This window comes from Purpureocillium lilacinum, assembly GCF_023168085.1.
Source record: "Purpureocillium lilacinum CBS 284.36 DNA, scaffold_4, whole genome shotgun sequence".
NCBI classification, from domain to species: Eukaryota; Fungi; Ascomycota; class Sordariomycetes; order Hypocreales; family Ophiocordycipitaceae; genus Purpureocillium; species Purpureocillium lilacinum.
The window spans coordinates 2,059,830-2,087,740 of record NW_027072114.1 but is presented as its reverse complement, the minus strand read 5'-3'; the positions used below and the strand labels follow the sequence as shown (position 1 = coordinate 2,087,740).

The window sequence follows — 27,911 nt, the reverse complement described above, 5'->3', positions numbered from 1 at the left end:
CTACAATCCTCATGTACCAAGGTACAGAGTGACCGAGCAAGAAGGTCGACAGGGCCCAACGCGGCAGTCGCGGGGCGCTGCCTGCACCTGCCGGACACGACCTTCCAAGCCTCCCGTCTTGTTAAAACCCTCTCACTGCTTTGGGACGTGCCTTTGGCAACCTCCACGGTCTCCCCCTCCATATGTTCATCACGATCACCATTTCCCCTTCTCCGCGGCTCCGCCCGCGGTGTTCGCTTGCTTTCATAAGTGGTACAGAGCTTACCTGCCAGGCAAGTTCAGTCCCCTTTTTCGAGGCGGGCGTCAGGCAGCCGGTGCCACCGAGCCAGCCAGTCCTTTCTCGGCGCCCTAGCGCCACTTGGATCACCATGAATCCAATGCCATGGCAGGTGGCTCCAGCAGCCATGCGAGAGCCATTGCGCGGCCGCGGCCAAACCTTACAAGCGACCATGCCTATTGCCTGCGCTACCAAAGAAGCCATCCATTCTCGTACACCTATCCGCGCCTCCCAAGACCAACCCACCCATCCCACCCCGCCAGCCCACCCCTGCGTGCTGTGCGCAGCGCGGCAACTGAACTGCCATTTCGCCTGCCTGTTCTGAGCTTGTCTCGCTCTTGCGTTCGAGACGGATTCCTCGCCAGGAGCAGGCAGCGTTCGACCTCAGTGCGTCCGGTGCCCTGCCCCACAAGCATGCTCCGCCGAAAGGTTCGTCGACGGCTTCCCTTTTACGTGTTGAGTCTGTTGACGCTCTGGCTCATGGGCTGCCTAATTGCCGCCTCCATGAGCCGACGAACGCTTGTCATCGAGTAGTCCGCAAATGTCACCAAGTCACGTCGTCTTTGACACAGCGAGGTTGGAGGACTGGGGCCTGGGCTTCCAAACTCAACCACGGCCAGATGGTTCGAGCCGACCCAATCCTGGATGCGCCCTTCTTTGATACGCTTGCCCCCTCGAAGACACAAACGCAAGATAGGTGGTGCTGATGCGGTCAAGGGCAGTGTCTTGTTTCGCTAATGCCGGGCGAGCAGGACCTCTTCCCTGGCCTGGGGCTGATTCACACCGGGGTTCCACCTGGTTCAAGCCATCTCGGGCTCTTGTCAAATTAGCACCCCCAACGCAGTGGTTTGGGTACTTCGCTCATGATGGATAACAGCATGTCTGCAATCCCTGGTTCCGCCCTGGCTTCGGGTGCCTGTACTCGGTAGCTTCGACGTCGCGCCTCGAGACGCCAGGAGGACCGGATGGTTGCGTATGTCTGGTTCCCAACAGGGTGAGAAGTCGGCATTGACGTGTTTGTTGAATAGCCGCAGGTTGTGTTCCCAGAGACTCATGGGCTCCGCATCTTTGCGGCGCTGGGCAAAACAAGCTACCTAGTACCAAGGCATCCCAAGGCGGATCGGCCTATGACGCCAACCCGAAGTCGAGCGCGTCAGTTGCAGGACTGCAGCAAAGCCCAAGACGTCAAGCGTCCCCATGGTCGCCTATCGGCTTGACTCGTCGACCGCTGCGGAACTCGAGGGGCAAAGGTTTTGGTTGGAGCCGAGACCAGACCAAATGGAGCAATGAGCGGCTTGGTCCACGTCGAATGCAAAGCACGACGACGCCGGAGCTTGGCGCCAGCAACACGAAGTAGGCACGCGAGATGCAGCCGGGTCGTTGAATGTCAATCCGAAGCTACCGTCGGATGCCAATCAATCCGTCACATCGCAATCATCACAGGCGGCCGAAGGGATAGCGTTGGGCCACATGTCTCAACTAAGAGATGCGGGTTTTGCTTCCTCGGGCCACCACAAACATAACGATATCGTCAACCGGTCCAGTGACAGGTGGCTTTGTCGTGTACCTGCACTGTCGAGTGAGCGTGGTGCAGTGACTTGCGGGCGGCTCAGCAACCCAGCAGCCCACCCTCGACCCTTGCCTAGGCTTATGGGACACCACCAATCGCCGGCCCCGGGCCTGTGGGCGTCTCGTTGCTGGATGTCCGTTTGCTCTCGAGACTGTGACCCTCGCGGGCCGAGAAAAGAGGCCACAAGATCCTCGACCAAGTCCGTCCCGGCCCAGAACGGCTAGCTGCCTTCGTCCACTGCTGCCGCGAATCTCGTGCAACGCCCGTGTCTCCTGACCAGAAGGCCGTGGACGCTCGACATGGATAATGTGGGCGTCTGGTTCCCAAGTCCACGCCAGCCCACAGGTGGCGGTGGTGACTGTGGAGCTCTGGCAGATATCACAGCCTCTTCCAGAGGAAACCAGGTTCGGCGCCTTGTCACTTCCACTCGGCAGTGTTGTTGGGAATGCCAACCAGGGCATTCGCCTGCCACCACCAACCATGGTGAACCTTGGCAGCAAATCCTGGAGAGACACGACAGGCTGGGCGACAGCAGGCAGTCAGGCGTAAGGGGTAACACATTGCCAGGTTTGTCCATGAATGCGACATCGACCGCAAGTGGCAAGAGCTGCTGAAGGAGAAGGAGGCTCGCGTCGTCGAGCGCACCGTTGCTCCCAGTGGTCGTGAATCGCGGGGATCACCAGGTGGCCCGGACCAGGCGGGCCCATCAACCCATGTCTTTGTTCGACAACCACGACTTGGACTATTCTCGCGCATCGGGCTCTTCTGGCATGCGATCGTCAAACCGCCACAGCTTCGACCCGTGCGGCGTCGCGCAAGACGAACCCGCCTCATCTACATGGAAGTTGACACGAGCAAGCCGGCCTGTCCATCTGACTGATGATTCGGCAAGGGCGGACTGCGCACGCTACGCCTAGAACGCGTCTTGCGTCTTCCGCGTTGCGTTTCGCCGCGCAATGCATGCTCGGTAAGTACAAGCCGTGCTCATGTTGCCCCATCCATGTGTCTCCGTTCCGGTGGCGCGGCTGGGCCGTAGTGGTGTTCGTTCGCGCATGGCCGCAAGCAGAAACTGCTGACCGGGGACCGAGACCCAACAAGCAAGCGGGACGCCCCCATGCCCTCCAACAGGCCGTCATCTTGAAAGTGCTTGCATGACCACCTAGCCGATCAAAGCAGCTCCCGTGGCAAACGAGCGATGGCTCCACTAGCCGGGTGGCTTTTCGTATCGTCGCCGCCTGGCACTCAATGCATGGATACGGTGCTGTACTTGCTGCAGAGGGGGAGACACTCGTCTTATTAGCCGGTTCCGCCGTGGAGCGACTGGTGGGCATGCCCACAGGCAGGCATCTCACGAACAAGGCGCTCGCCGATGGGGGAGCGACATGCTGTCTCGACTTTTGTCGAGCATGAAGGGGGGGCTCGCGCCCAGTTGAGTCAACGTGATCAGATTCATCGACACACATTGCTCGGCTTGCTGTCACTATGGCCATTCTACCACGACGCATGCTCTCTGAGGACCACGCAAGGGACGGAGCCTTTGGACCGAGGGGAGCGCATTGGCCGTCGACATGAATGAGCGCCGCATCACCAAAGACCACACTGTGGCTGCGAACAAGGAACGGGCCCAACCCACCGGAACGCAAGCCCTGCCCAGGCCGTTGAACTCAAGAGAGCACGACGCCGCACGCCAGCCTGTAGATGAGGGGTCCAACAGGATCATAGGATTCTGGATGTGGTGGTGCCCGGTGTGGGCATCCCGTACTCGTCGCCGACTGGTGTTTATCATGGCGCCGGGCGTGCTCTGGGTTTCCTTTCCATCCATCATCATGCCGAGAGTGTCAGACAGCGGGACAAAGACGGGCGGGCTTCGCTTCGGTAGCTCGCTCTGCCCCTTCCTGGTGACCCTCCCTGCTATAAAGCGGCGGCGATTGTCGTCGCAGCGAGAAACGCCTTGCGGGCGCTTGTCCCGCGGGACCGTGACACAGGACCGGCCAAGCGTTTTGGAAGCATGGCGATCCGAGCAATGGAGCATGGCCCTGGTGCCCGAGCCTTTGCAATAAAGCAGAGAAAAGGGTCCCATTTTTGCCCTTGATTGGGCGGATCACAGCTCATGTCCCCCATTCCTTGCAGTAACTGCGTCAGCGTCGGTCTCGAGCGCCCCTCGAGAGAGGCGTCCGGATGCCTTTCCCTTTGGATGACCAGGCCGGTGGCTGGGATTGTCGGGACAGCGGTCGCGAGACGCCGTCAGCTCGGACCTTTCCAGCTGTATCAAAGACATGTCGATCGCCTTTCTTTGCCTGATTCACAGTCTGGTCGGAGCTGTGGTTGCAAGCGATGAAACGCACGGTCAATCCAGCCTCCAGCGAGCTGAAAGACTGTTACGAGGCCGTCCTCTGCCCGGGCCGTGCTCAAACGGTTTTCATGGACTTGAATGCCGCCAGAGAGCTGAGCACGAAGTATTCCCGAATCAAGCAAGCCCCGGTACGAGGGTGACACGGCACCGCCGAGCACAGGACAGCTCCCATGTGCAGTACTGTACTTTGGTGGTAGGTACGGAACCCCCCTCCGTCTCCCGTGTGGGATGCATTGCTTTGGTGGACAAGTTGACAGGGAGCACTGCACCAAAGTTCTTTTTCTTTCTCCAAGCCCAGACCCGTCCTTCATTCTGCATCGGACATTGGCCCTCGTGGTCGACAGATCATCTGCATTCTCGTGCGAAGCCAGGTCCGGAGCAGTCGGTGGGACGGCTCAAAAGCGGCAGGCATCTCATCGTCGCCGTCCATCCGTCTGACTCCTACCAACGCAAACATGGGAATGAGCAAGACCACGGAGCACGATGCAGTAAATCGGGTGCAAACTGGAGCATTCGTTGCCATCGGCTCGGCCAACGAGAACAAGTGCATGATGGCACCCTTGTCGTCGTCTGTTGGGCTGTTGAGTGAATAAAAGACGACACCCCTCCTGCCTGCTTGGCTACCGCGGCCAATATTGTCAAGTCAAGGACGGGCATGCCCGCCCTGGCAAGCCACTTGGCCAACAGCATAATCACGAATATGCAGCATCGAATCCTTGATAGTGATGTCGGTGCCGCGTATGGACGTTGCGGGCACGGCGTTTGCCTTGCTCGGCGTTTGCATCACCCGCCCTGCGTTGCCATCCGATTCGAACCGAACCAGATTGTTTCCTCATGTCCCAACAGCCACATGCCCTGCTTGTGCCTGCACTGAAGCCAGGCTTGCCAGGCTCGGACGGAATTCGAGCAGCGGAAACGACGGCGGATATTACTTGTCCCCCTGCGCTCGCCTCGACGCCGCATGCAGATTGGCCAAGTTTCTCATTTCGCCTGCGCAGCGCGACCAGCGCGCCTGTGGCGGGCATTCTGAAACTAGCAAAAGGCACGGCTGGTTTCCGTTGCCCACCAGCTGGCTGTCTTTGTTGCTTGCTTTCTCGGTCTAGATGTGGGAAGTATGGTACTGCAATCACTGCAAGTATCACGTACCACTGGCGTACTTGGTATGTGACTTATTACTGTACTTTTCTTTGACAGTGGTGTAGTGAATGGACGTGGCGGACCAAGTCGCCAGGTGCGCCATGCCATGCAGTGAGGCAAATGCCCGACCAGAGGTGACGCTTTGCCCCCCATTGTCACATATCGTGGCTGTCGGGGGGCGGGCCGGACAAAGCACAATACAGCATGTACGAGCACGGTTTGAGCCGTGGGCCGTGGTGGCGGCGGCGGCGGCGGCATATCAACACAGCACTTGGCTGTGCTGTGTGCGTAATACCGAGTTGCTCGGCACGGAGCAGCAACAGATACAGTGCAGTGCTGTACCGTACGTACCAAGAAACCCCCCTCCGCACGACGATGGATACGCATGTACGCATGTACAGTACAGCTTGTCCCGCCAGGGAATGATGGATAATAATACGTGCGCACCAACATGCACGCCACTCCCTTCGGCAATGCTGGCACGAGTAGCGCCCTGGGGCTGGGACCATGCCACCGCCCCAGCTGACCGCCGGACATGGTCAGATCATTAGCTGCTGACGCCGCCGACAGGCTTCTTTGGCTTGATGAGACTGATCCTTCCCTTTCGTCGTCGGCGACTCAGCGGCCGCTGCTGCATGCCCGGGGACATGACCGACCGATGATGGGCTGGGGCTCTCTATTCATCCGACAACTCCTGCCGCAACTCCACAACGGAGGGCGCTTGACCTCGGGGGGCCCTGCGAGGAAACCACAGGTGACGGTACTAGCGTCTGTCTGTGGCACTCTGACGACGAACGTCGCGGCCGCGCCGCCCGTACGGCCATCCTGGATACGCGGTCCTCGGCTGTGGTCCATCCCGGTCATCCCTTGTGCGCTGCGCCCTGATCATTTGCCCGAGAGCGTCAAGGAGGATCAGTGACGGACAGACGAGCAAGCGCTGGTCGGAGAGGCAGTCTGGCAACGTCGAGGGGGTCAGCACGGCGTGGGCTTTCTGGCGATGCTCCGTTGTCGTGGCCGGCTGTCGTCGTGAGTCCCGGGTAGGTCACCCGGAACGACGTCCGGACGGTGCCGGGTCATGGTGTGGGATGTTTGGCCCGAGCCCCGACGCGCGCCGCATCAAGTCGTTCTTTAAAACGCTGTGATGATGAAGGGACAGGAGAGCGGCTACTCGGCTGCATCTTGCTTGGCCAGTCGGCTACTTGACGTTGTCGACGCCCTCCGTGTTCGGCAGAGGGAGGGCCGAACATCTGTCGGGATGTGTGTGAGCGAGTGATGAGTGACTCAACGAACGTCGCGCCTCGGCCCGACGGGCTCAATCGCAACGTAGGTATATGATGGCGACGTGATCCCCTCCAGACGATGACCTGGTAGCCTCGTGAGTGACTATCGTCTTGCAAGATATTCGGCACGGACCCATACTACCCTCACTCGCAAACGGAAAACGCACACCAGCAACCCGAATCAACATCGATTTCGAAATCATCACCACCGCCCTCACCGCAATCATGAAGACGGACATGTCCACGCTGTACCCCAACCACAAGGTCGCCGAGCGCGTGACCGACTACGCGCGGCGGCACTCGACGGCGCTGCCCGCCCACATCGTCGACTACCACGCCTGGGTCAACGAGAACCACCCGCGCGCGGGCTACATGATCTCCGACTTCCAGGGCCAGTGCCACGTCTTCCTCGCGCGCGCCCTGGGCGCCAGGCGCGTGCTCGAGGTTGGCGTCTACGTCGGCTACTCGGCGCTCGTGTGGGCGCACGCCGTCGGGCCCGGGGGCACGGTGACGGGCCTGGAGTCGTCGCGCGAGTACGTCGACATGTCGAGGAGGGCGTTTGAGCGGCATGGCGTGGAGAATGTTGAGGTCATTGAGGGGGATGCTCTCGAAACGTAAACTCAGACCTTTGTCCTCATTTTCACCCTCACTGCCTCTCACTCACTTGCTCACTCACTCTCACACCTACCTACTCCCTCCCCCCAGACTCGTCCCTGTCCCTGCCCGAGCTGCTGGCCTCGCCACGGGAACAAGAGACAAAAGTCACTGACGCAGAGTCCCTCTTCATATACACAAGCCTCGCGAAGCTGCAGCCCGAAGAGCCCTACGACCTCATCTTCATCGACGCCCAAAAGTCGGGCTACCCGTCCTACCTGCGGGACATACTCGCCGGGTCGCAGTCGGGAGGACGGCCGCGGCTGCTGCGCCCGGGCGGGCTCATCGTGGCGGACAACGTGCTCCGCCGGGGGCTCGTGGCCGACGACAGCGACGACAACCCGTGGGCGGCGGGGGACCAGAAGGCGCGGACGCGCAGCGAGTACGAGTCGGACCGCGACATTGAGTACCTGCGTGAGTTCAACGACCTTGTGGCGGGGAGCGAGAGGCTGGAGAACTTCCTCATGCCGCTTTATGACGGCGTGGGGTTGATTCGTCTTGTTGACTGAGGCCTCATAGCACGGTTGGGACGTCTTGTACGTCTTAGGACGAGCTCCTGATCTCCTAAGCCTGCTTGGCCATGTAATGTGATGCCCATCTGTCCTTTGGGTGGAAGGCGGGATCACTATCATGTCATTCATCATTATCTTTACCTTCATAAGGCGTGGACTGGTCGATACGCCCGCTTTGACGTGAATCATATAGGCCCCTTCAACGTTAACAATCTGGGCAGTACAGTACCATGTACGAATGCATGGCGGCGAGATGACCTCCCGACATGGGCTTCTTCAACAGTATGCCTTGCAACCAGGTCACTTTCCTGCACTCGCTACGACGAACGAGACATGAACATTTGATAGCGCATGCAATAGACAAGATGAATCACGCCGGTGCTACCCATTCACGCACCACCAGTAACATGTGACTGCAGAGTATTTACGCAGAAAGCCATACAGAGATAATGCTCAAGGTGGCTTCGGGCATCATGATTGTAGGCATGGGAGACGTTGACTCCAGCAAGAGTACGTCGTCCACGGCAGATGTACCCATGATTCTACTTTTCCGCTCTGGAATATGCGGCAGTCTTGCTTTTTGTCTACTTTGGTAGAGGTTCTCACATGAAGAAAGAGACAGGTCGGCTCGTACAGCGAGGCAACCCAGCTTGGGGTGCGCGCGATATGGACGACGACGACGCCTTCTGCTTCGCGCCCAACCAGGGCCGCGCACCGCCTACCAGGGACCAGGGATCGGGCTCCGGGAGGTGGCCTCCGCGAGGCTGACGATGAGAGGTTGGGAGAGTGAAGAGACCACTTATCGTGCATGTGACTCGTGAGCACGATTTACTTGCTACATTTCTGTCAGATGCGGTGCAGCCGCGTCCAACGGACGGGCTACCTCGGCCGGCTGAGCGGGAGACAGAGAGACTGCAGCGGCAGCGAAGCAGGGTCTTCCATGTAGCCGCAGCGCGGGAGCCGCATCGACCGCCTCACTCGGCGAGACACACTTGCCTGCCTGCAGCGGAAACAGATATGAGATGATGGCTGCTGCTGCTGCTGCTGCTCGTGGGAGGCGAGGACGGGGCGCAGCGCCGCCGGAGCAGAGCCGCCTTTTTGCGCCCGGCGGTCATGCGGCTTACACTTGAACACTCAGCAGGGATGCAGGTGCGCGGGACAGAGGAACCCCGACCCGCGAGCCATACAGAGAGCCTAACAAGACGGCCGCGGGAGGAGATGGGAGGCGGCGAACTGGCAGCGCCCGCCTTGGCTTCAGCAATCGGAAAGGCTGTGTGGGTGAATGAGCTTGTTCTCCCCATTGACCATGAGGAGTTGCCCCCGATGTCGCCAATGTCTCCAGCGGCGTGGTGATGGTGCTGGTGGCGGGACGGGGGTGAGGGGATAGGGCGGGCGGTATCAGCACCGACGTGGGCGGCGAGGCAGACTCGTTCGTATATTGACTTGACATCGGATTTGCTTCGTACGTAACATCTAGCCTGCCGTGCCCTGTGATGGACTGGACTGGACTGGACTGGACTGTATGCACTACGAACGTACTGTGATACCCCATCGGCGTCATCGTCATACGTTGATGATGTGCAGTTATTCATCACGTAGTTGGTTAGTTGGCCCTGTCAATGCTCCATCCAGGCCGCGATGCCCGCCGACTTATCCGACTCGCGGCCCCCCCGCCGCAAGAGCCAGCAGGGATCCCGCGATCCATCCCATCCATCCATCCAGCCTGCCAGTTGCCCTGCTCCTCCTCCCGAGTCCCGACCCTCCTCCTCCGGGCTCCTCTTTGGGAACCATTCGGTCAGCGTGTGCCTCATCAGTCACTCAATCCCCTCTCTGGCCCCCAGGCGGACTCTTGTCAAATTGTCTCGTCCCATCGCCCCCCCGTGGCCCTGCCGCCCATCTAATACCCCTCGCCATTTGCTCCCAGCCAGCCCGCGCGCTGCCGCTTCTGTCAAAGACGCGCTCGCCCAGACAAACAAAACAAGGCACGGAGGTAATCAGGCTCGGTGCACGGAAACGGGCCACCGAGGACGGACGCGCGCTGCGCATGCACGGGGACTTGCTGCTGCGCCTGAACAGGGCGTGTACGCACTGCTAAATATACAACGCCGGCGAACAGACGCCAGACGGGGGCCTCTCTGCCCGGCTAAGGTAAGGTGCTCGCCGTTGCGCCAGGACGAGATCAGGACAGGAAGAGGTGGATTCAGCGTCGACTATTTGGCTCTATTATAGCTGCTGCTTGAACGGGCCTTTGAGTCGCGCAGCCATTGAACTTGTCTGGTCTCAACAGCTGGGGGTTGTGGGCAGCCAAGCACGACGACAACCAACAACACGGTCTCTCAACCCAACTTGCCCAACCTCACTTACAAGCCCGATAATAGCAGCACGCACGGGCACGAACCACGCAAAGTCTTGGGGAACCAGACCTGAAAGGCAACTCTACTTTAGTCTTTGCTTTCGAGCAGTCGAGCAATCGCCGCGGGCCCGCATAGCCCAGCAGCCATGGACCGCTCACGGTCCCAATCGCGCCACCCCCGACGACGCCGCCGCCCATCGCCAACCTCCTCACCCTCCCCGTCCGCGTCCCCCTCGCCGCCGCCCCCGTCGCGGTCCCGCTCGCAGTCCCGCCACCGGCGACGCGTGCCCTCCCTCTCGCGCTCTCCATCGACGTCATCGCGCTTCGCCCGGTCCCGGTCCCGAGCTCGCTCATCCAGCAGCAGTAGCGGCGATAACAGCCAGAAGCGGAGGGCGAGGAAGCAGCAGCGGCACAAGGAGAAGAAGGAGGGCCTCATCAAGGGCTCCGCGGGGCTACTGCTCGGGATCGGCGTGGCCGCTGTCGTGGCGCACAAGTTTTGGCCCAAGGGCATCCTCTACGGCGGCAAGGAGGAGTGGGAGGCTGAGGTCAAGGAGAAGATTGTGCAGCGGCGGCGGCCGAGGTCCGGGGAGGGGAGGAGGTTCGCAGGGCCGGGGACTGACGAGGACGAGCGCGATCGACGGCGGAGCCGTGGCCGGAGCAGGGACGGCTACGGGTATGGGTATGATCGCGGGGACGAGTATCGGCCAAGGAGGGTGCGCAGCCGCGGCGGGGGGGTCTACTACTATGACGACGCCGACGAGGAAGCCCAGGCACACGCGAGGGGCCCTCGCGATGGACGTCTCGCTCCCGACCCCGGCCCCGGACCCGGAGGCGGAGACGACGTCCGCCGCACGCGCAGCACCACCCGCCCCATCTTCCGCCCCCGAACCCCCAGCGAGGAGCGCTGGCGACGCGAGGACGAGCCGCTGCAGCGCGCGCGCGAAGCCCGCAACGACGAACGCATGAGGCGCCGCGTCCAGGCCGGCTACTCCTCCGACGGGCCCTATCCCCCTCCGTCGCCTCCTCCTCCTGGCGTCGTCATCCCTCCGCCGCCTCCTGCCGGGTCCAGTTCCTCGGCGGGATACGCCCAGGAGAGGTATTACCGGCGGGACGGGTCCATAGCACACCCGGACGAGCCGGTCTACGTGGTGGAGAGGACGCCGTGGTGAAGCACGAGGCCCGCGTTGGCTTCGACGACGATTATGAGTTATGACTGTGACGGCTATCACGTCCGGCGCTGTTGATTTTTGTAAGATGGAACATGTCTTTGTGCACAAAGTACCCAGTAGTTTTAGAGCAGTCATGCATACACCCCAAGCCTCGACTTGTACATGATATGCAGCATCGCCTGTAGCTCTTCATATCTGTGCTCTATATAACATCCGTTCCGTTCGTAAACAGCTCCTTGGGCTGAGCAGCAGATAGCAACTGTAGTCTACTGCTACTCTGGTGTGTATAAGCCCGTGTGCACCCGTCATGGCGACCCGGCAGATACCGGGCTGCTCGTGACCGTCTCGTCCACGTCGCTCTCCCTCACCCGCACGGGCAAGGCATCCTGGAATGAGGCCGCTCCCGTCCGCATCACCAGCCCCGTTGTCAGGCTACCCCCAAAGTACTTCTCCTTTCGCGTCAGCCGCCTCTCGCCTCCCTCGAGCGCCGAGTACGCGCTGCGTGTGGTGCGCATCCGCTTCCTTTTCCCGCCTTCACTGAGCAGGCTGCTGAGCTTGAGGCGCTCCTGCATCAGCTGGTGATCAAACGCGACGATACCCCGAACCCAAGGGGCAACATCGAGTGTGATGAGCTGCATGGTGCGGTCAAAGACGGATGGATCCAGATGAGCTGTGGGTTGCGCTTTCGGCGACACAGCAATGGGATCGAATGCGTGCGCCATGTCCATCCTAGTTAGCGCGCGCCGACGGGAAGAAAATGAGGCGTCGAGTATCGAGACTGCAGCACCCTCGTCCACCGGCCTTAGCCCAGAGGCGTCACATGAGCCTTTCACGAAGCTGTGCAGTGTCTGGCGTGCGAGAGACTGCAGGGCGAGTGATATGTCGGTGCGAGGACAGGCCGAAGGCGCCGCAGGATCGGCCTCTAGCAAGGAGCGGCCGATGATGAAGTCGTCCTTGACGGCGTTGGTAAGCTCTGGCAGCGTTGGATCTATGTGCTCCTGCAACACCGTGCCGAAGGCTCCTGCGGAGCAAGTGTCGGCGTCGCTCAGTGCGGCACATAAATCGTCGTATGCCGTCAGGGCTGCCAGGCGCTGCCGCGACCTCTCGTTTGACTGCGAGAGCTCTCTCGCAGGGCTGTCCATGTTCAGCGAGGCGAACCAGTCGCCCATCTCCAGCTGCCACGAGTCCCATGACTGGCGGAGAATCTCTTCTTCTGCCAGCAGTTTCTGAGGTGTTGCGGCAACCATGTCGCGGACAATCCAACCCATGCCGTGCAAATATGTGCCTTCACTGACGACCCGGACCACCTCGCCCCTTTCGTCCAGGTCCGAACCCCTGGGCCATCGTGGGTAGAACCAATCGAAGCCTCCCTTTCGATCCCCAACCCCGAGTTGGCACCAGTAGTTCAGCTCTGTGATTGTAGCCCTGAGGTCCTCGCCGCGCGACTGATACAAGGACTCGACAGCTGATCTCGCAAGACAATGACCCTCGTTGGCGGCGATTAGGAGACAGACGTCCACCGCGGCGCCGGTGGGCGGGGCGGAGAACCGGAAGATACCGTGGAGGTTGAGGCTTTGTAGCGGTATCAAGCTCTCGTCGTTACACGTTATGATGAATGGGCGCTTTGACTGGCTCATCAAAGTCAAAAGCGTCGTCCAAAACTGCTTGTCTTCCTCGTACAACACGTCCGCTTCCTCGAGCAGAATGAGAGACTGCTTTTGAGCCTTTGGCGCAGCCGGCTTGCTCGACTGTTCGACCTTGTCTTTCGACTGCTTCTTGACTTGTTGCTTGCCTGTCGTGGCGGGCTTTGGCTTGAAAAAGGACGTCATCATGCCCTGCTTGCCTGACTCTTGCTTGTCGTTGAGGCCCTCGCTCGCCTCGCCAGACATGGCAGGTTGGGCCTTGTGCTGCTGGACAAGGTGGTTGCGCGTCATGTCACCCACCCTTTCCAAGATGTCCTTGCCACTTCTCCGGCTGCTTGAGTTGATCTCGAATATCTCGAAATCTAGCTCCTTTGCCACGGCGTAGACAGCGGCAGTCTTACCGCAGCCATGGGGACCGCTGATGACGATGGCGTTCTTGAGCTTGCCTGGGTCCTTGGTTGACACATCGCCCGAGCGAACGACGGATCGTTTCTGTAAAGTCGGAGCGACAAAGTTTTCATCCTCATCGCATTCCGTGAGTTCGTCCAAATCGCTCTCTTCATCGCCGCTGTCCACCACAAAGTCGTCCAGCTTATTCTTGCGCCTCTTCTTCTTTGGCGCCGTGTCGGTCTTGCTCTTGGACTTGTCTCCATTTGCATCTCCACCAGTTTCGACGGCTTGAACCTTCATAGCCACCAGCCATTGCTTCAAAAGGCCCGTCTCTTTGCCACTTTGGAGAACCTCCTCTGCGGCTGCCGGCGCGTACTTTTGGGTCCAAGCAAGGCTCTCGCAAGTCGACTTGTCGAAAGCTGAAAGATGGGTTTTTAAAGAGTGGTAATGACGACGAATGGCGGGATGAAGAATGACTGGCTGGTCGTTGGCCAGCTCATCGCGGTCCGGTCCATCAGCATCGGCCAAAGCCGCCAACGTTGACCTTGCCAATTGTTTCCGAACTCTGGCCTGAAGCTTGCGCCCACTCTCGAAGCGCCGCTCGGGGAGCCGCAATTCGGCAGGGGCAGGCGTAAAGCTGTCCTCGTCCGCAGGGAGGTCCCGCCGAACGGAGTCAAGGTCTATTCGCGCCATTAAATGAGCCAGGACCGACTCAGGTGTCGTGACGGCCGTAACATGTCCCTTCGATTTTCTTGAACCTCCCTCTTCGTGCTGGGTCACCGCTATAGTATTGTCGCTAGTGTCAAGTCCTCGTACATGGCTCATGCCAGCAGGCGGCCATAAGGGATGCATAGCGCCCGGAATCTTCGTCCCCATTGACCTGATACCGAATTGGGGAACATTGGTAGGTTTGCTTGAAGTAAATGGGTTCCTAGGCTTTCTTGGGGAGACAGGCGTCGACATGAAGACAGAGTTCTTCCTCGCAGGTGATTTCTTGGTAACTTCGGTTCCTTCGTTTTGACACGTCCCTTTCTGGGCCTTGCCACGGAAGAAAGGGTGAGTTGACTTTTGAGCAGACGGTTGCTGCGAAGGCGGAGCCTCGATAGCTCCTGTCCCTCTCTTTGCGCGCCGTTTTGTCGGGGTAGTCGGAATTTGCAACTTCCCGTCCAAGATCTGGGTGATCCTATCACCAATATCCTTGCGGCTTCTCTCATCTCGTCCATATGGCATTCGCACGATCAAGGATGGGCTTTTGTTCGGCTTCGGCTTTGGTGGCGACCCAAGAGTACCTGTCTTGGGATTGAACTTGAGGACTTTTTTGGCAGGAGCTTGGACGGCGGCAACGGCTGGGGTCGAAGCCCGGGGTTGTGTGTCTGAACCCTGGCTGAGTTGCTTGTTCAAGGTGTCGCTTGGAGGCGGCGTCGGAACGTGCGACGCAGGCTCTGGTGGCACCGACGGAGCCGTAGCCGTGTCCGGCTGCAGCCTGGTCAAATGTCCAACTATACCACCGTCCATTGAGGTCGCGCCGGCAGCTCCATTTCGCCTTCTTCGGTTGGGTGGTTTTGGTTCAGCGTCAGCTTGGCCGGAAGAAGTCTCGGTTTTTCGTCGCTTTGGCCGACGGCCGTCTTCTATAGGGGTATCGTCGACCTTGGTCTCGTCTGCGTTCGCGTGAGAGCTGGGCGTTAGGCTCTCTGCGCATGGAGCTAATGATGGGTCGCCTCCGGTGGCTTTGGTAAAGAAAGGGTGAACTTTTTCAGGTGGTCGCTCCCCGACGCCTCCCTGTACCATCGTGGCGACCAATACCGGGCCCATTGACATATGAGCTTCTCCGGAACCAGGTGTGCGGGCGGGCAAGAATCGCGCGAGGACGGGGGGGGGGGGCGCGACAAGGGCGTAGGCGGGTGAGTTACGGGCGTGACATGTTCTTCTATGCTGAGGAACAACAGTAATCAATTAAACATTGAAGGAGAGAGTTGTGAGGTTTGTAGCAGCAACAAGCCGGCGGCGTCCAGGGATAGCCGATGCTGGGGTTGGTGTTGCGGTCGATGTGTGTAACCGTGGCGAGGAGGATCGCGTCACGAGTCCGACGGGCTGCTTCCCGCTGGGACTGGAGGCGTCACGCGTAAAGACGCGCCTTTCTGCCAGGCGGTGGCTGCTAGCCGCGATACGTCAGGTCCAGCAATCGCTCTTGCCGTTGAAAGCCCACCCGCCCGCTTCAGTTGGTCCGGCTGGCGCCTGCCCGTGTGTTTCCTGCCCCACTTGCGCATCCAGTCCCAGTCGCACCTGCCGTCCGCCCACAGGGACCAAGACGCCCCACCACGGATTTTTGCGTCGGCCCGCTTTCCAATAATTTTTTTTTGGCAGGCGCCCAGAGCTTCAAGTTGCGCCGCAGTTCAACATCACGGCGGAATTCTGGCCTGCGACTCTACCTTTCGCGGGACCATTCTTGTCTCGGATCATTGCCTCGCAGCCACCATAATGGCGTCCGAGTACAGAATACATCGGCCGTACGTCCTGGCGACATTGCCTCGGCCGCTCGACCATACCGACGGCAGGATCGTTGCGCGCGAAGTGTATGGCCAGCGAGACGGCCAGAAGAGGAGGAAGCGAACCGAATTGGCTGTTGGTGTCGACGGCGAGACGGCCAGCATATATGATGTATGGAACCAGGCGCTGCGCTCAAGCCTTCATCGCTAACATACGTCCAGGTCCCGGCATCGCGGCTCATCACCTCGTATCCCATCCCACCCCAGGAGTCCTTCACCTGCTCCCCATACTCGGTCAGGATCCGACAATCGAAGAGCAACGACGTGATGCGCTACACTTTTGTGGCGACAAAGGACGCCTCTTCCAACAAGATCACTCTTTTCAAAGATGTCGTTCACCCCGACGGCAAGACGACCTCGTCCAGTCTCTCCCAGCCGCTGCAAACCTCGCCGGTTAGGTACATCACTGGCTCTTCCTCCACATCGCAAACGTCTGCCATTGGAGACATAGTGGCAGTTTGCGAAAATGGGGACTTTGTCTATCTTTCTGGCGAGACCTTGGCCGTGCAGTGGTCTTCCTCCTCGCTCTCGACTGTCCAGGATGTGGTTGCGGGAACCATAGATGACTTCGAGGTTCAACATGTGTCGTCCGGGAGCATGTCTGAATTCAGAGAAGGCATGTTCAAGGGCCGATCCGAAGTCTTTAGTGCACTTCCACGGGCACTCGACTCGGACCCGTCTCTGGTTGCCATGGTCTCCAAGAGCGTCAGTCAAGGGCAAGCAAGCCGCCATCTCGTTGTGCTCGCGGCGATGCCTGCGGGCTCCTCGTCTTCTGGATTGCAGAAGTTGATACCTCTCGATGTCAGCCCAATCGGGGCGCCGCATGGAAATACCGGCGAGGCGCCGACCTGCCAGATTGACATTCAATCGGGCCTCTTCCTGGAACTTGTCGCTGGAAATGCCAGCATTTACGATCTGTCGGGCGCTGTTCCCAAGCAAAAGTCGACAGTCCAGCTGGAGGGCGCCAAGTCCTTCATTCGACTTTCGCGACCGTTTATCTTGTCGACCTCGCCTACGTCGATCGGCATGTACAACTACCAATATCGCTCCATACACGCGAAGAGCGCCCTGGACTTGTCCGAACTGCCACCTGAAAGCCAGGGGCCGCGGTCCTGCCAGCTCATCACCTACTTGCGCAGTCAAGACCTTGTTGTGGCATTGGTGGATAATGTCCTCGTCTGTGTGCAGGTTGAGCCGCCAAAGAGCCACGGCAAGAGGCGCAAGGATGGTCTCCTGATTGATTCGATCGGCCGCGGTGCTGCGACTGAGGTTCGAGCAAAGAAACAGAAGCACGAAGTCTCCTCTATGGAGTTTTCTCGCCACGTCCCTGGCACCATGACGGAATCTTATCTGGCAACCTACAACCGAGACATCCAGACTGCCGACCAGCTCCTCGGGAGCAACGAGTTTGCCAAGTGGGAGGATCTGTTGCGTGAAAAGTTTGGCATGGAGCTGCGAAAGGACACGCCCATTTCGAATGGGGACACCACAAATGGCCAGGTCTCGAGCGATTCACAAGAACTCCCTGAATGGGATTGGCTGTCCGAGAAGTCATATCCCGCTGTCGACCGCCGGTGGGTTATTTACGCCCTGAGCCAGGTATTCTCAGTGGAGCCGGCCGCGACTGAGGAAGAGCAACCTCGTCTACGCCTCATCCTTCCGGATAGCAATGTGACGACGTATTTGGTCGTCACTGGCAGCCTCACCATGTCCAATATCAAGCTCGCTTTCCGAGATGACTTGAATGCAGAAGAAGACGACAAAGCACTTGCTGGCGACTTGATCCAATGCCTGGCCGAGGCAGACCCTTCAATGACCCTGCTTCTCAACTATCTGCAGGCCACGAAGCTTGGCGAGGTGGAGTTGCTCTTGGCCATCAGAACGCTCATGTTGAGCATGGACCTGATTCCGGACACGAAGAAACTCAACAGCATGAAGCTGTTGACTTCAGAAGCGCATGACAGTAACGACAAGTATGAGATGGACCTCGACGACCTGGAACGGGAGATCGCTGTCACGGAGCACTACCTGGGAGACGAATCGAGCAGCCGCTCACGTGGCTTGACCCTAGCCTTTACCAAGCTTTGGCGGCTCCCTGCCGTATCTACGGTCAAGGCTCTCCGAGCGACAGTACAGACCGAGGAGATACTGGCACTCATCTACCTGCTAAGAGTCGAGCTGGTGCGCGGAGCTTGGACGACCCTGTATGTCGACCCGACCAGCTTTGAGTCAGAAGGCAACGACCCACCACCCGATGGAGTCATCACGCTTATTGCCGACCTGCTCGGGCGGTGCTTGGATGCGGTCGGGGCTGGTGGCTGGCTGTTCAACGACGCCATGTCGTGGGCGGACAAGGCAGAAGCCGGCGACTTCTTGACGGCGCTCAAGCTCGAGGTGACGGCGGCCCTGGAGGGCATCGAGGAGGCCGTCACGCTCAACGGCCTGGTTGGCGAGGCGGTCCGGTTTGGTCTGACAGCAGAGAAGAATTGGGCAGCACGGCAGACGTGGAACACCAACAAGCCTATCCAGATGCAGCTGGACTCAAGGGAGTCCCGGCTACTGCCACTGGGCTTGAAGACAAAGCAGCTGCCTACCAAGGAGAAGGTGGTCTCGGGAGGCGAGGTCGTCTACCGAAGCATGCGAGAAACCGGCCACCTCATCAGTCAAAAGGTGGAGGCTTACTCGTTGGAGAAGCTTGCATTTTGAGCCGCACGATCGGATGTGCTGGTTAGGCAACCGAGCTTGCGGGACTGTGTCAGGAGGGAGGGAGGGCACCGAGAAGCCGATTGCGGCTGACTATGGGGGGAAAAGTCGAGGGCTGTCAAGGCAGGTTGAGGAGACAAGGTGCTCTACCGATAGGCTCGGTGTCCAAAGATGTGGTCGCCATGACGCAAAGGCGGATGGAGATTGAGGCGTCTTACGGGGAGGGGGGCAGGTACCGCGCGTTGAGGCTGTTGCATAGCGGTTGCATTCATGGAGGCCGGAGAGCCACCCAGGCGTTATGGTGCACATGCGCAGGTAGTTTGGAACCATTGCAAATACATTGAGTTCTAGTGCAACACATTGCAGAGCAGCTGGCATGCTCGTCTCCTGAGGAGGAGGAAGTTGGCTCTGGGAAATTGCCCTGTTACTTCTTGAGCGCATGTCGTCATGGCGTGGTGAGACGACATCACCAGTGCCAGGTCCAAGCGTTTGGCTGTATTTTGATCGCCGGCAACCGGCAGCTACCTTCGCCCGCGGTGCAACATTGGAGAGGTGAGAGGCTTTCGATAGCCTTGTTGCCTCCAAGCACTGTAACATTGATCTCAAGCATGACATCGGCCATGTGGTTTGCACGCGCCATGTCTCTTATCGCCCACCAGTTCATGAGGCGGGACCACCTGCCGGGCGAAACTTGTCGGAAACTGCACTACTGTGCAGTTGTGCTAGAGATGTGCAAGACTTCAGGGAACGCGCTCCAGGAACGCCGCGGGAACGCACATAGGGATTGGACCCGGTGCGCTAAAGTCTGACTCGTGGGGAGCCGTACGAGGCGGCTTTGGCTGCGGCCTCGCTCAGGGCCGTTTCGAAGCGCGACAAGATGGAACGCCCTGATGTCGGGCAGGAACACGGACAGGGGGGCAGCAATGCTTGTTGCCTAAATGCGCGGTCCACTGCGGCCTGCACCTGTGAGGCATCGATGAGGCTCTGCGGCCTTTGGGGGTGGAGTTGGCCAGATGGTGGGGACGAAGCCACGATGCGCTGCCGGGCTGGATATGTGCATGTGTGGACGGCGCCAGGAATGATTCGACATGGCAGCTTGGCTTTCTCGTCGGCAGACTCGAGACGGAGGCTGGCACAGCGCCTGGGTAAGTTGCCGTCAGCTTGGTGGCGGGTGCTAATGCAATGCGCTGCATGAGCAACAGCCTGGCCCATTGACTGAAGCGTTGCGCACGGGTTCCAGGCGTGGGTCACAGCCTCACGCGACGGGCCCGTCCGACGCAGCGGCCGCCAAAAGTGGCCCCCAGTGGGTGCGCGTGTGTGCCACTCGTCGGTGCAGGTGAGCACCCCCGAGTTTGCTGTGCGCTGGCACAGCCCCAGCATCGATAGCCTCCACTCTCCGGCATGGCGAGTCGCGACCCTCCTCGCTCGTACCCGGCCCAGATACGAGTGCGATGGCAAAAGCAAACGAGCAGAAAATTCTCAGCAGAGCTGGTCCAGGCCGAACGGGACGCAGACGAGGCCCAGCCGTCGCGTAGCACCCGACACCCGAGGCGGCTCGTGAAACTGGGACTGACGGCGTAATGGTGACGTGAGTCGGACTGGGATGACAAGCCGGCTGAAGCTGGGGCTCATGTTCATCAATGATCAGTCAGTCTGGCCTGGGCGCAGCAACACCTCCGTCAGGCCTGGTTGGGACATGGTCGCCGCGCCGCGCCGGGATGGGATGGGGAAGAAACGAGCGCGAGCAGAGCATCCGGGCAACACGTGCGGCAGGCATCGGTGGTTGGACAGCCCTGCTGATGGAGGGGCCAATGATGATGTTATGACCGACGTCACAGGCCCTTTGAAGAGGACAGCGGGCCCCGTCGTTAGCGGCCGTGACCGAAGCGTCCGGGATCCTTGCCTGGGAGCCTGGCGCCTGGGAGCCAAGCGTGTGGAGGCAGAGGCGCGAGACTCCTGTGGACGCTCTGGCGGGACAGGCCCGGCGCGCTGCTGGGGAGGGGGAGCAAGGTCGGGGAGGGGGAGCAAGGTCAGGGAGGGAACTGGAGGGAATGGAGGGCGAGGAGCAGGGGCGGGAGGCGCCAGCCCAGGCCAGGGTGGCGGGGCGCCCAGCGGAGGGGTTCGTTCGGCCGCCCTGCATGCATCATCGCCTCGACGTCGTCCTTTGCGCTTGTGCTTGTGCTTGTGCTTGTTGTGGCGTGGCTTGCGCTGGAGGATGGAGGATGGTGTGGTGGTGGACGGCGGACGGAGGATCAAGCTGCGCTCCCTCCCAGGCTGGGGAGAGGAAGCGACAGTTGAGCCAGCGCTTGCAACGTTTTGTGCCAAGGGCAGGGCAGGCTTGGGCAGGCACGTCGGCGACCGAACCGCGCCTTCCCAACCCAGGCCAGGTAGGCAGGTACTTGGAATTGGTACAGCACAGTACGTACTTCCACGTTCGTAATACCGGGCAGCGCAAGCGCAGTTTGGCAGTGTTGCTTGTTCTTTCCCCCATCCAGGCCGTGGGCTGTGGCAGGTGCAGCCCGCCCTGTCTTGTCGTGTCTTGCCTTGCCTTGCCTTGATCTTCGGCAAGAGTCACGCTCGCGCTTGCCCGCCCACCCTCTCGGCAGCCCAGCGCCCACAACACCACCTCTAGTACCCAACGTTACCCTTCTTTTACTTTTCACGGCTGACTGACCCTCTTTCATTCCTCCTCTCCCTCTTCATCTCGTGTCCTCACATCCATCGAAATCTTTCCCCGAGACTGCCGTCGTGGGGTGACGCTGCTCGTCGCGACTCGCCACTCTTTCGCACTAACACGAGTGCGACTCCAGCGGCGTACCCACGAGTACACGTACACTTACACCCAGCTCGCACCACGATTAGGCATCACAAGACCCGCCGCATTACGTGACTCGACAGCGGGAACGGGACTTGGTTCCATCGCCTGTAACTTTCCGCGCTTACGAGAGCAACACTTGCAAGAGGACTCGAATCTTCGACACGTCAACGCCTGGGACAAGATCGACACATCGTCTCCAGCATCACATCGGCATACCTGCGCCAAGGGGGAACCACGATCCCCCGTGCACTTTGGCCAGTCATGAGCGGTGGCAGCACTCTCGAGCACATCGACGCAGTCGATGCCTTCGCCAGGACCCTTTTCATCCGAGCCAAACAGTACCCGAATCCGTCTCTGAGCGACGTTTCTACTGCCGTGCGCCACTTGCACCTGGCCCTGCGCCATCTGCGCGTCGAGGCCGCTGATCCTGACTCCCTTCTCAACAGAGGCACAGACTCCTCGGTGTATACCCGCCAAATACAGCCTATTGTCCAAGACAGCGATTTCGCTCTCAAGCAGCTCGAAACCGTTCTTGACAAATATGACGCCAACGGCGGTCGGGAGGTAGATGGCATGGCGGACCGGTTGGCCACCGTCCGATCACGACTCGTCAATGAAAGGACCACCGTCGACATGTTCCTCGACACCGTGCAGTTGCACAACCCGGCAAACAAGCCTCCTTGCAATACCATGCAAAGGAGTGACGCCAGCCTAGAGGGTATCAAGGACAAAGTCGACAAGATTGCAACCAAGCTGTTTAGCCGCCGCGACAGCACCGGCATGGCCGATGACGAGGATCGGCTGTGGCAAGAGTTCAAGTCGGAGCTCGAAAAAGAAGGCTTTTCGCCCGATGTCCTCCGCCAACACAAGGTTCGTCGTGACCCGCGAGAGACAAAAACGCTTGGCTGACGCACATGTTCAGGAGATTCTGCGGGCCTACATACGCGAACTGGAGACCATGTCAAGTCTCAACGGTGGCGCCCCGCCTACCGTCCGCGGGATGCTTGAACAGCATAGCCGCGCGCTTGTGCCACCGCCTGTACCACCAAAGATTCCCCAAAAGGAGGTGGCTCATCCCAGTATGGACAATGAAAAGTGCTTCGTGAGCATGAAGGACGAACGGCGCATGCCCGGCGACGCACCAATCCCACCACCTCCTCACACCGAACATTATTCGTTCTCGTCCGACGATGCGGGAAGCGACTCAGGGGAGTCTATGGCCTTGATTTCTACTAAAGATTTGATGGCCATGGATAGCATCCACTCGGGCATGGCTGGCCTGACTCTGCATCCGCCCAGTCCAAACGGCTATGGAGCCTCGCCGAGGAGTAGTCAAAAGTACCTCACGTCCGGAATCGCTGGCACATTGCCGCCACCGGGTCCTGCAGAGCTCTCTGGCTCTCCTAGCTCGCAGCTGGGGTCATCGCCAAACTACGTCCATCCCTTACCACCATATGGGCTTGCCGGTCAGCCGCCACCAACGTATGGTTCCAGTCCAAGATCCATGCCGCCCCGCTTAGCCCCTGACCGTTACGGTCAAGAAATCCCGCTGGACGCGCCATGGACCAAGATTAAGCGATCCTTGGTCAGTCCCGAGGTGCTCGAGCGAGCCGGCGTGAGGTATGAGGCTCGCCCGGAGTATGTTGCTATCCTAGGACGACTCAGCCGCGAACAGATTGCCGCATTTGCCCAGCAGAGCGCCGACTGCCGTGCAGCGAGGTCCGGCAAGTACGCGCCGCCTAGACGAGATGGCAAGTATGCGCGACCCAGGGCGGATTCGAAAAGCAGTCGGGACGATGATGATGACGATAGCGTCTTGTGGGATGAGAGCGATACGACCGACTATGATGACGACAAGACGTCTGACAAGGGCACCAAGAGTTACCCCTACATTGTCAACCCACCGACAAAGGACAAGGCGTCTCCATCTAGCACTGTTATGCCCAAGCCGATACTGAAGAACAAGAACGAGAATCATGTCCGCTTCGACCCGGAACCCCACGAAGTGGACTCAAGAAGCGGCTCTCTCAAAGATGAGCGCGATCGGCGACGAGACGGAGGCTCAAGGAGATATCGCGATCCACGCGACAAAGAGGGATCGGGCCGCGGTCGCGACGGTCATCGACGTGACGGTGACCGAGATCGATACAGCGACAGACATCGCGGCTATGACGGTGACCACCACCGCCCCTACCATCGGGGCGACCGTGAGCGACGAGGCGACCGAAAGGAGGACCGGACAATGAAGAAGAAAGCCTGGGGTGAAACACTCGGTGCCGTGGGTATTGGCGGTGCCGCTGCCAGTCTCCTGGGCGTCCTCGCTGAGGCAGCCGTGGGCATGTAACGGCACATGAGATTGTGACAAATATCGCGTCATTTCGAACAACATACCCTGGCTCTCTGATACACGACGCTGCGCATAGGCCACTTGCATTTGGACCATTTTTACTGCGATATACTGCGGATGACTTCAATTTGTATCTATCCTTCTTTTCTTTGGGGCAAGGCCGGGGAGGCCAGGTGGCACGATACCGGGGACTACAGCACCCTGAGGAGGCCTTACTTCATGTACACGCTGATACGACTTGATGAGACGAAAAGTGAGCCTGGATAGATGGGACGTGGACCGCTGTTGTAGGTTAGTGTATGCATTGGACAGTGGCTAGATACCCTGCGGCGAGTGGCAATAAAGCATGAGACGTACATTCAGTGGACACGACCCTGAAGGGAACAGAATGAAAGGGTGACGTGCAAAGATGTAATCTTGCCAGTATCTGACATTTATACTAAGTATATGCGTAGAGATTGCACTCTACTCTACCGCATCAGCTCTTCCTCTAGCCTATCCCACCACTCCCTCTTGTCCTCGTCGGCTGGCGCCCTGCCCAGCTTGCCCAGCCTGGTCTTTGGCCTGCGCCGCCACTCAAGGACCCTCATGGTGGGCACCTGCGGCCAGGGGAAGTCGGGCTGATCGGCGCCCTCGACATCGCGGACGTGAATGCCCGCCTTCTTCTGGGGTAGGGTGGTGCGCCAGCCGCGGGACCACTCGAATCGGCGGGTGGCCTCGGGGCGGGCGAGCTGGACGAGGCCCTGGTCGGTGCGGTAGCGGAGCTGGTGGTGGAAGAAGTCGGGGAACTCGGCGAGGAGGTCGGGGATGAGGACGCGGGCGACGGGGCCGGCGCGGTGGCCGCGGTTGGAGGAGGCGGTCTTGAGGAGGCGGTCGAACCAGGTGGAGATGCGGTGGTGGGCGTCGTCCTTGCGGAGTTGGGCTTGGAGGCGGCGGCGGTGGGCGGGGGAGGTCAGCGGCGAGGAAGATGTGCTGGCCGAGGAGGAGGAGGGTAGCGGGAGGGGAATGTCGTTTTGGAGAATCTCGTCGAGCAGGGCCTTTTCGTATTCCTCGACGAGGGAGTTGTAGTATGGCTGGATCTGTTGCCGGATGATGTCGAGCGCGCGGCCGAAAGACCGCTGCGTGATGAGCGTCTTGATGTAGACGTCGAAGTCGTCAAACGAGGGCTGGACGTTGTACGGCTCCGACGTCATCACGTCCCAGACCTGCCGCACGTCGGCGGCCGTGGTGGCGGTCGCTTGCCAGTCGCCATGGAGGCGTCGCATGGGCTTGAAAGGCTTGGAGGCACAGAGATACGTCCAGCTGAGGATGTTGGACCACGTCTCGGCGGGAATGGGCACGTCGTACCGGCGGGAGACGAAGTCGACGAGCTTCATGCCGAGGGGGATATGCGACATGGAGCCAAAGGCCTCGACGATGGCGTCCAGGAGGCGCGCGGTGGGCCTGATGGGGGAGTCTGGTGGTAGGTCGACTCCGCCTGAGACGTGAACGCGCGCGGGCTGGTCGGCGGCCTCTTCAATGTCGATGCCGTAGTAGTTTTTGAAGATCATGGTCTTGATGGAGTGCAGGGAGCTGGACCGCGCAAAGGCAATCATGGAGGTGCACAGGAGCGCCTCGTCCATCTCGTGGCCGTAGTACAGGGCGCGGATCCAGTGTCCCTTGTAGCCGCGGAAGTCGGCGCGGCGGCGGAAGAGTCGCCGGAGGTCCTCGTCGGGCTCGTCGGGCCTCCGGTTCCAGGGCTCGCGCTTGAGCGCGTTGATGCTGAGGCGCATGCCGTCCATGCGCTTGAGCGTCGCCATGGGCAGCGGGGTGCGGTTGCTGTACATGTCGCGCGCGAGGTTGGCGACGCGGGAGCGGTCGAACTGGTAGTACAGGGCCTCGGTGATGAAGCGCGCCTTGACGAACTCGTTCCAGGTCTTGGAGGTGCGCGACTCCTGCGCGCCGTGGCCGGCCATGGACGTCCAGATGGCCTTGGCGGCCTGGTAGTCGACGGCGGCGCCGGCGCAGCGGAGGCACACTTCGTAGTCGGACGGGGTGAGGCCGTTTCGCGAGGCTGCCCGTAGAGCCATAAGCACCTGCAGTGCTGGGAGGAGTCTGCGGTGTCGCGTGCGCACGCCAAACTCATCCACCAAGTCGCCGACGTCGGTGAACTGAGTCTGACCCTGCGTTACGTTGAGCCCGTGGGCGACATCGTGAGCCTGCGATGCCACCGGGTCGAGGCTGCGCAGTATCTCCGAGAAGGTCGGCCCTGGAAGATCCTGCGCTTGCCTCACAGCAGCGTCATTTAGAGGCGACGACGTGTCAGCAAGGACATCGGCCCAGGCCAAGAAGGCTTCGAGGATCTGGCTGGTATCTTTGGTTTGAACGGCGCTCAAGACATCGTCCAGCTCCGTGCGGTCGCGCGGCGGGAGAAACTCTGCGAACTGGGGATGCTGGACGGCTGCTTGCGAGGCGGCCTGTGATGCCAGTCTTCTCCGACCAGGGGTCGCTGCTGAGCTGGAGGCGGCATTGCGCCGAAACGGGGCGTCCTGGCGAGGTGCGCCGAGGGCAGAGAGCGTGCAGAGGCGCGGCGGCTTCTGCCACAGCTGTCGCCTCAGCGTCATGGTCCCGCGATGCGATTCACACGACGGGTCGCACTCGTGTCGAGGGGATTCAGGGACGCGAGAGGGGGGACCCGCGAGCTTGAGCTTGACAATGGGGCATCGGCCGCTAATCTGAAATCCGTCGGGAGTCTGGAGCCACAGCGGAGCGGCGAGACCCATTGACGGCGCCAAAAAGTTGGGGTAGTTCGGGGGAGCATATCGGCTACGCGCATCCCGGGCTTGGTGCCTGCCGCCCCGCGTGATGCATAATTCTGGGTGGGCTTGTCGCCGAAGATTTCCCAGCTGGGACCCAGTTTGCGTTTTGCGAGACAACAACCGCCCTGGTCCGACTCATCGGTGAGCTAACGCGCCAACCACACGCACCCACTCACCTCGCTCGCACCTCCCGCAAGCAGCACGCTCTCGCGGTCGATCACGACAGATCAAGCATACGACGCGAGGGATCATCATGGCCGATGCCGGTGCTGAAGAACCCGGCCACGTCGCCGAGCCCCTCGACCTCGTCCGGTTGCTGCTCAACGAGGTGGTTTTTGTCAAGCTCCGGGGCGACAGAGAGCTCAAGGGCAAGCTTCACGTACGTGGCCCATTCAAGCAAATGGAGACCAAGCCATTTTACTGAAGCTTCTGCAGGCGTACGACAGCCATTGCAACCTGGTGCTCGGCGAGGTGGAGGAGACCATCTACGCCGTGGAAGATGATGACGAGGACGAGGATGTCAAGGTGAGGAGCTCATTGGCGACAACTACAGCCTAACCATGCATATCTGACAGACGCTGCAGACGATAAGCCGAAAATCAGAGATGCTGTTTGTAAGAGGTGAGTAACGGATTCTCACGCAAGCATCTCCTTGCCGACAAGGGGCCTGGACCGCTGACATATTGGCACAGGAGATAGTGTCGTCCTCATCTCCCCGCAGGTGCCGTTCTGAGGATGTTTTCGGGACATGAGATGAGCGCTGTGCTGCTTCGATGCTATCTAGACGCGGGGTGTAGCTGAGTCGGAGCTCGTCAAGCCGTCACGGGGATACCACGCGGCGGCTGACTGACACGGTGGACAGGGCGACGCCTTTGGCAGCTCCCGGTGGGTCTGTACGCCAACGGCGATGTCTTGCTGCGCAATGCGGATACGTGTTGGAGCATGCAATCAAGGCCTGGTGGTAGATGCGCAGCCTCCACATGAGCAGGCGTACGTTGGGTCTAAGGAAGCTTGGCGTTGCTGAGAGCAGTCATCGCACATATCGCTGCAGCAGGCGGGCGGAGCACAAGCATATGCATGAATAGCAATTACCGTCACTGTTGTCCCTGGCGCCATGCGTTGAACGTTGATATTGTGATTTGGATAACGGCGAGCTCTGGCTAGTGGCATCGCCCCTATTGGCGCATGTATGCACATAGCCGAGGGCCGTACCCAGAGCCGCTGCCCGCTGGACGCACAGGCCACCGTTGACCCGTCGAGTGACATGCAATCCATGCTCGCTCCCGCCCTATCGATAAGACTCGCCGGGGGGTGAGTAACAGTGACCGCCTGTCGCCCCGCGGTCATTCGGGCGCGACTGA

At 60.0% G+C, this 27,911-nt stretch overlaps 7 protein-coding genes across 7 annotated transcripts; 5 read left to right on the top strand and 2 right to left on the bottom strand.

Moving 5' to 3' along the window:
• Window positions 1-6,842: 6,842 nt before the first annotated feature.
• PLICBS_005802 (uncharacterized protein) lies at window positions 6,843-7,780 on the top strand (the record flags this gene model as incomplete). The annotated part of the gene is made up of 2 exons (XM_018319517.2): window positions 6,843-7,231; window positions 7,414-7,780. The coding sequence occupies 2 exons, from the start codon at window positions 6,843-6,845 to the stop codon at window positions 7,778-7,780; spliced, it is 756 nt and encodes a 251-aa protein (XP_018181991.1).
• Window positions 7,781-10,282: 2,502 nt separating this feature from the next.
• Window positions 10,283-11,305, top strand: PLICBS_005801 (serine arginine-rich splicing factor; the record flags this gene model as incomplete). The annotated part of the gene is made up of 1 exon (XM_018319515.2): window positions 10,283-11,305. One exon carries the CDS (start codon window positions 10,283-10,285, stop codon window positions 11,303-11,305), a length of 1,023 nt encoding a protein of 340 aa, XP_018181989.2.
• Window positions 11,306-11,610: 305 nt separating this feature from the next.
• On the bottom strand, window positions 11,611-14,031 carry PLICBS_005800 (uncharacterized protein; the record flags this gene model as incomplete). The annotated part of the gene is made up of 1 exon (XM_018319514.2): window positions 11,611-14,031. One exon carries the CDS (start codon window positions 14,029-14,031, stop codon window positions 11,611-11,613), a length of 2,421 nt encoding a protein of 806 aa, XP_018181988.2.
• Window positions 14,032-15,816: 1,785 nt separating this feature from the next.
• Window positions 15,817-18,590, top strand: PLICBS_005799 (uncharacterized protein; the record flags this gene model as incomplete). Its single annotated transcript, XM_018319512.2, has 2 exons — window positions 15,817-15,996; window positions 16,047-18,590. The coding sequence occupies 2 exons, from the start codon at window positions 15,817-15,819 to the stop codon at window positions 18,588-18,590; spliced, it is 2,724 nt and encodes a 907-aa protein (XP_018181986.2).
• Window positions 18,591-21,666: 3,076 nt separating this feature from the next.
• On the top strand, window positions 21,667-23,749 carry PLICBS_005798 (uncharacterized protein; the record flags this gene model as incomplete). The annotated part of the gene is made up of 2 exons (XM_018319510.2): window positions 21,667-22,275; window positions 22,328-23,749. 2 exons carry the CDS (start codon window positions 21,667-21,669, stop codon window positions 23,747-23,749), a joined length of 2,031 nt encoding a protein of 676 aa, XP_018181984.2.
• Window positions 23,750-24,222: 473 nt separating this feature from the next.
• Window positions 24,223-26,514, bottom strand: PLICBS_005797 (uncharacterized protein; the record flags this gene model as incomplete). Its single annotated transcript, XM_018319509.2, has 1 exon — window positions 24,223-26,514. The coding sequence occupies one exon, from the start codon at window positions 26,512-26,514 to the stop codon at window positions 24,223-24,225; it is 2,292 nt and encodes a 763-aa protein (XP_018181983.2).
• Window positions 26,515-26,803: 289 nt separating this feature from the next.
• Window positions 26,804-27,108, top strand: PLICBS_005796 (U4/U6-U5 snRNP complex subunit lsm3; the record flags this gene model as incomplete). The annotated part of the gene is made up of 2 exons (XM_018319508.2): window positions 26,804-26,929; window positions 26,986-27,108. 2 exons carry the CDS (start codon window positions 26,804-26,806, stop codon window positions 27,106-27,108), a joined length of 249 nt encoding a protein of 82 aa, XP_018181982.2.
• Between the last annotated feature and the right edge of the window lie 803 nt (window positions 27,109-27,911).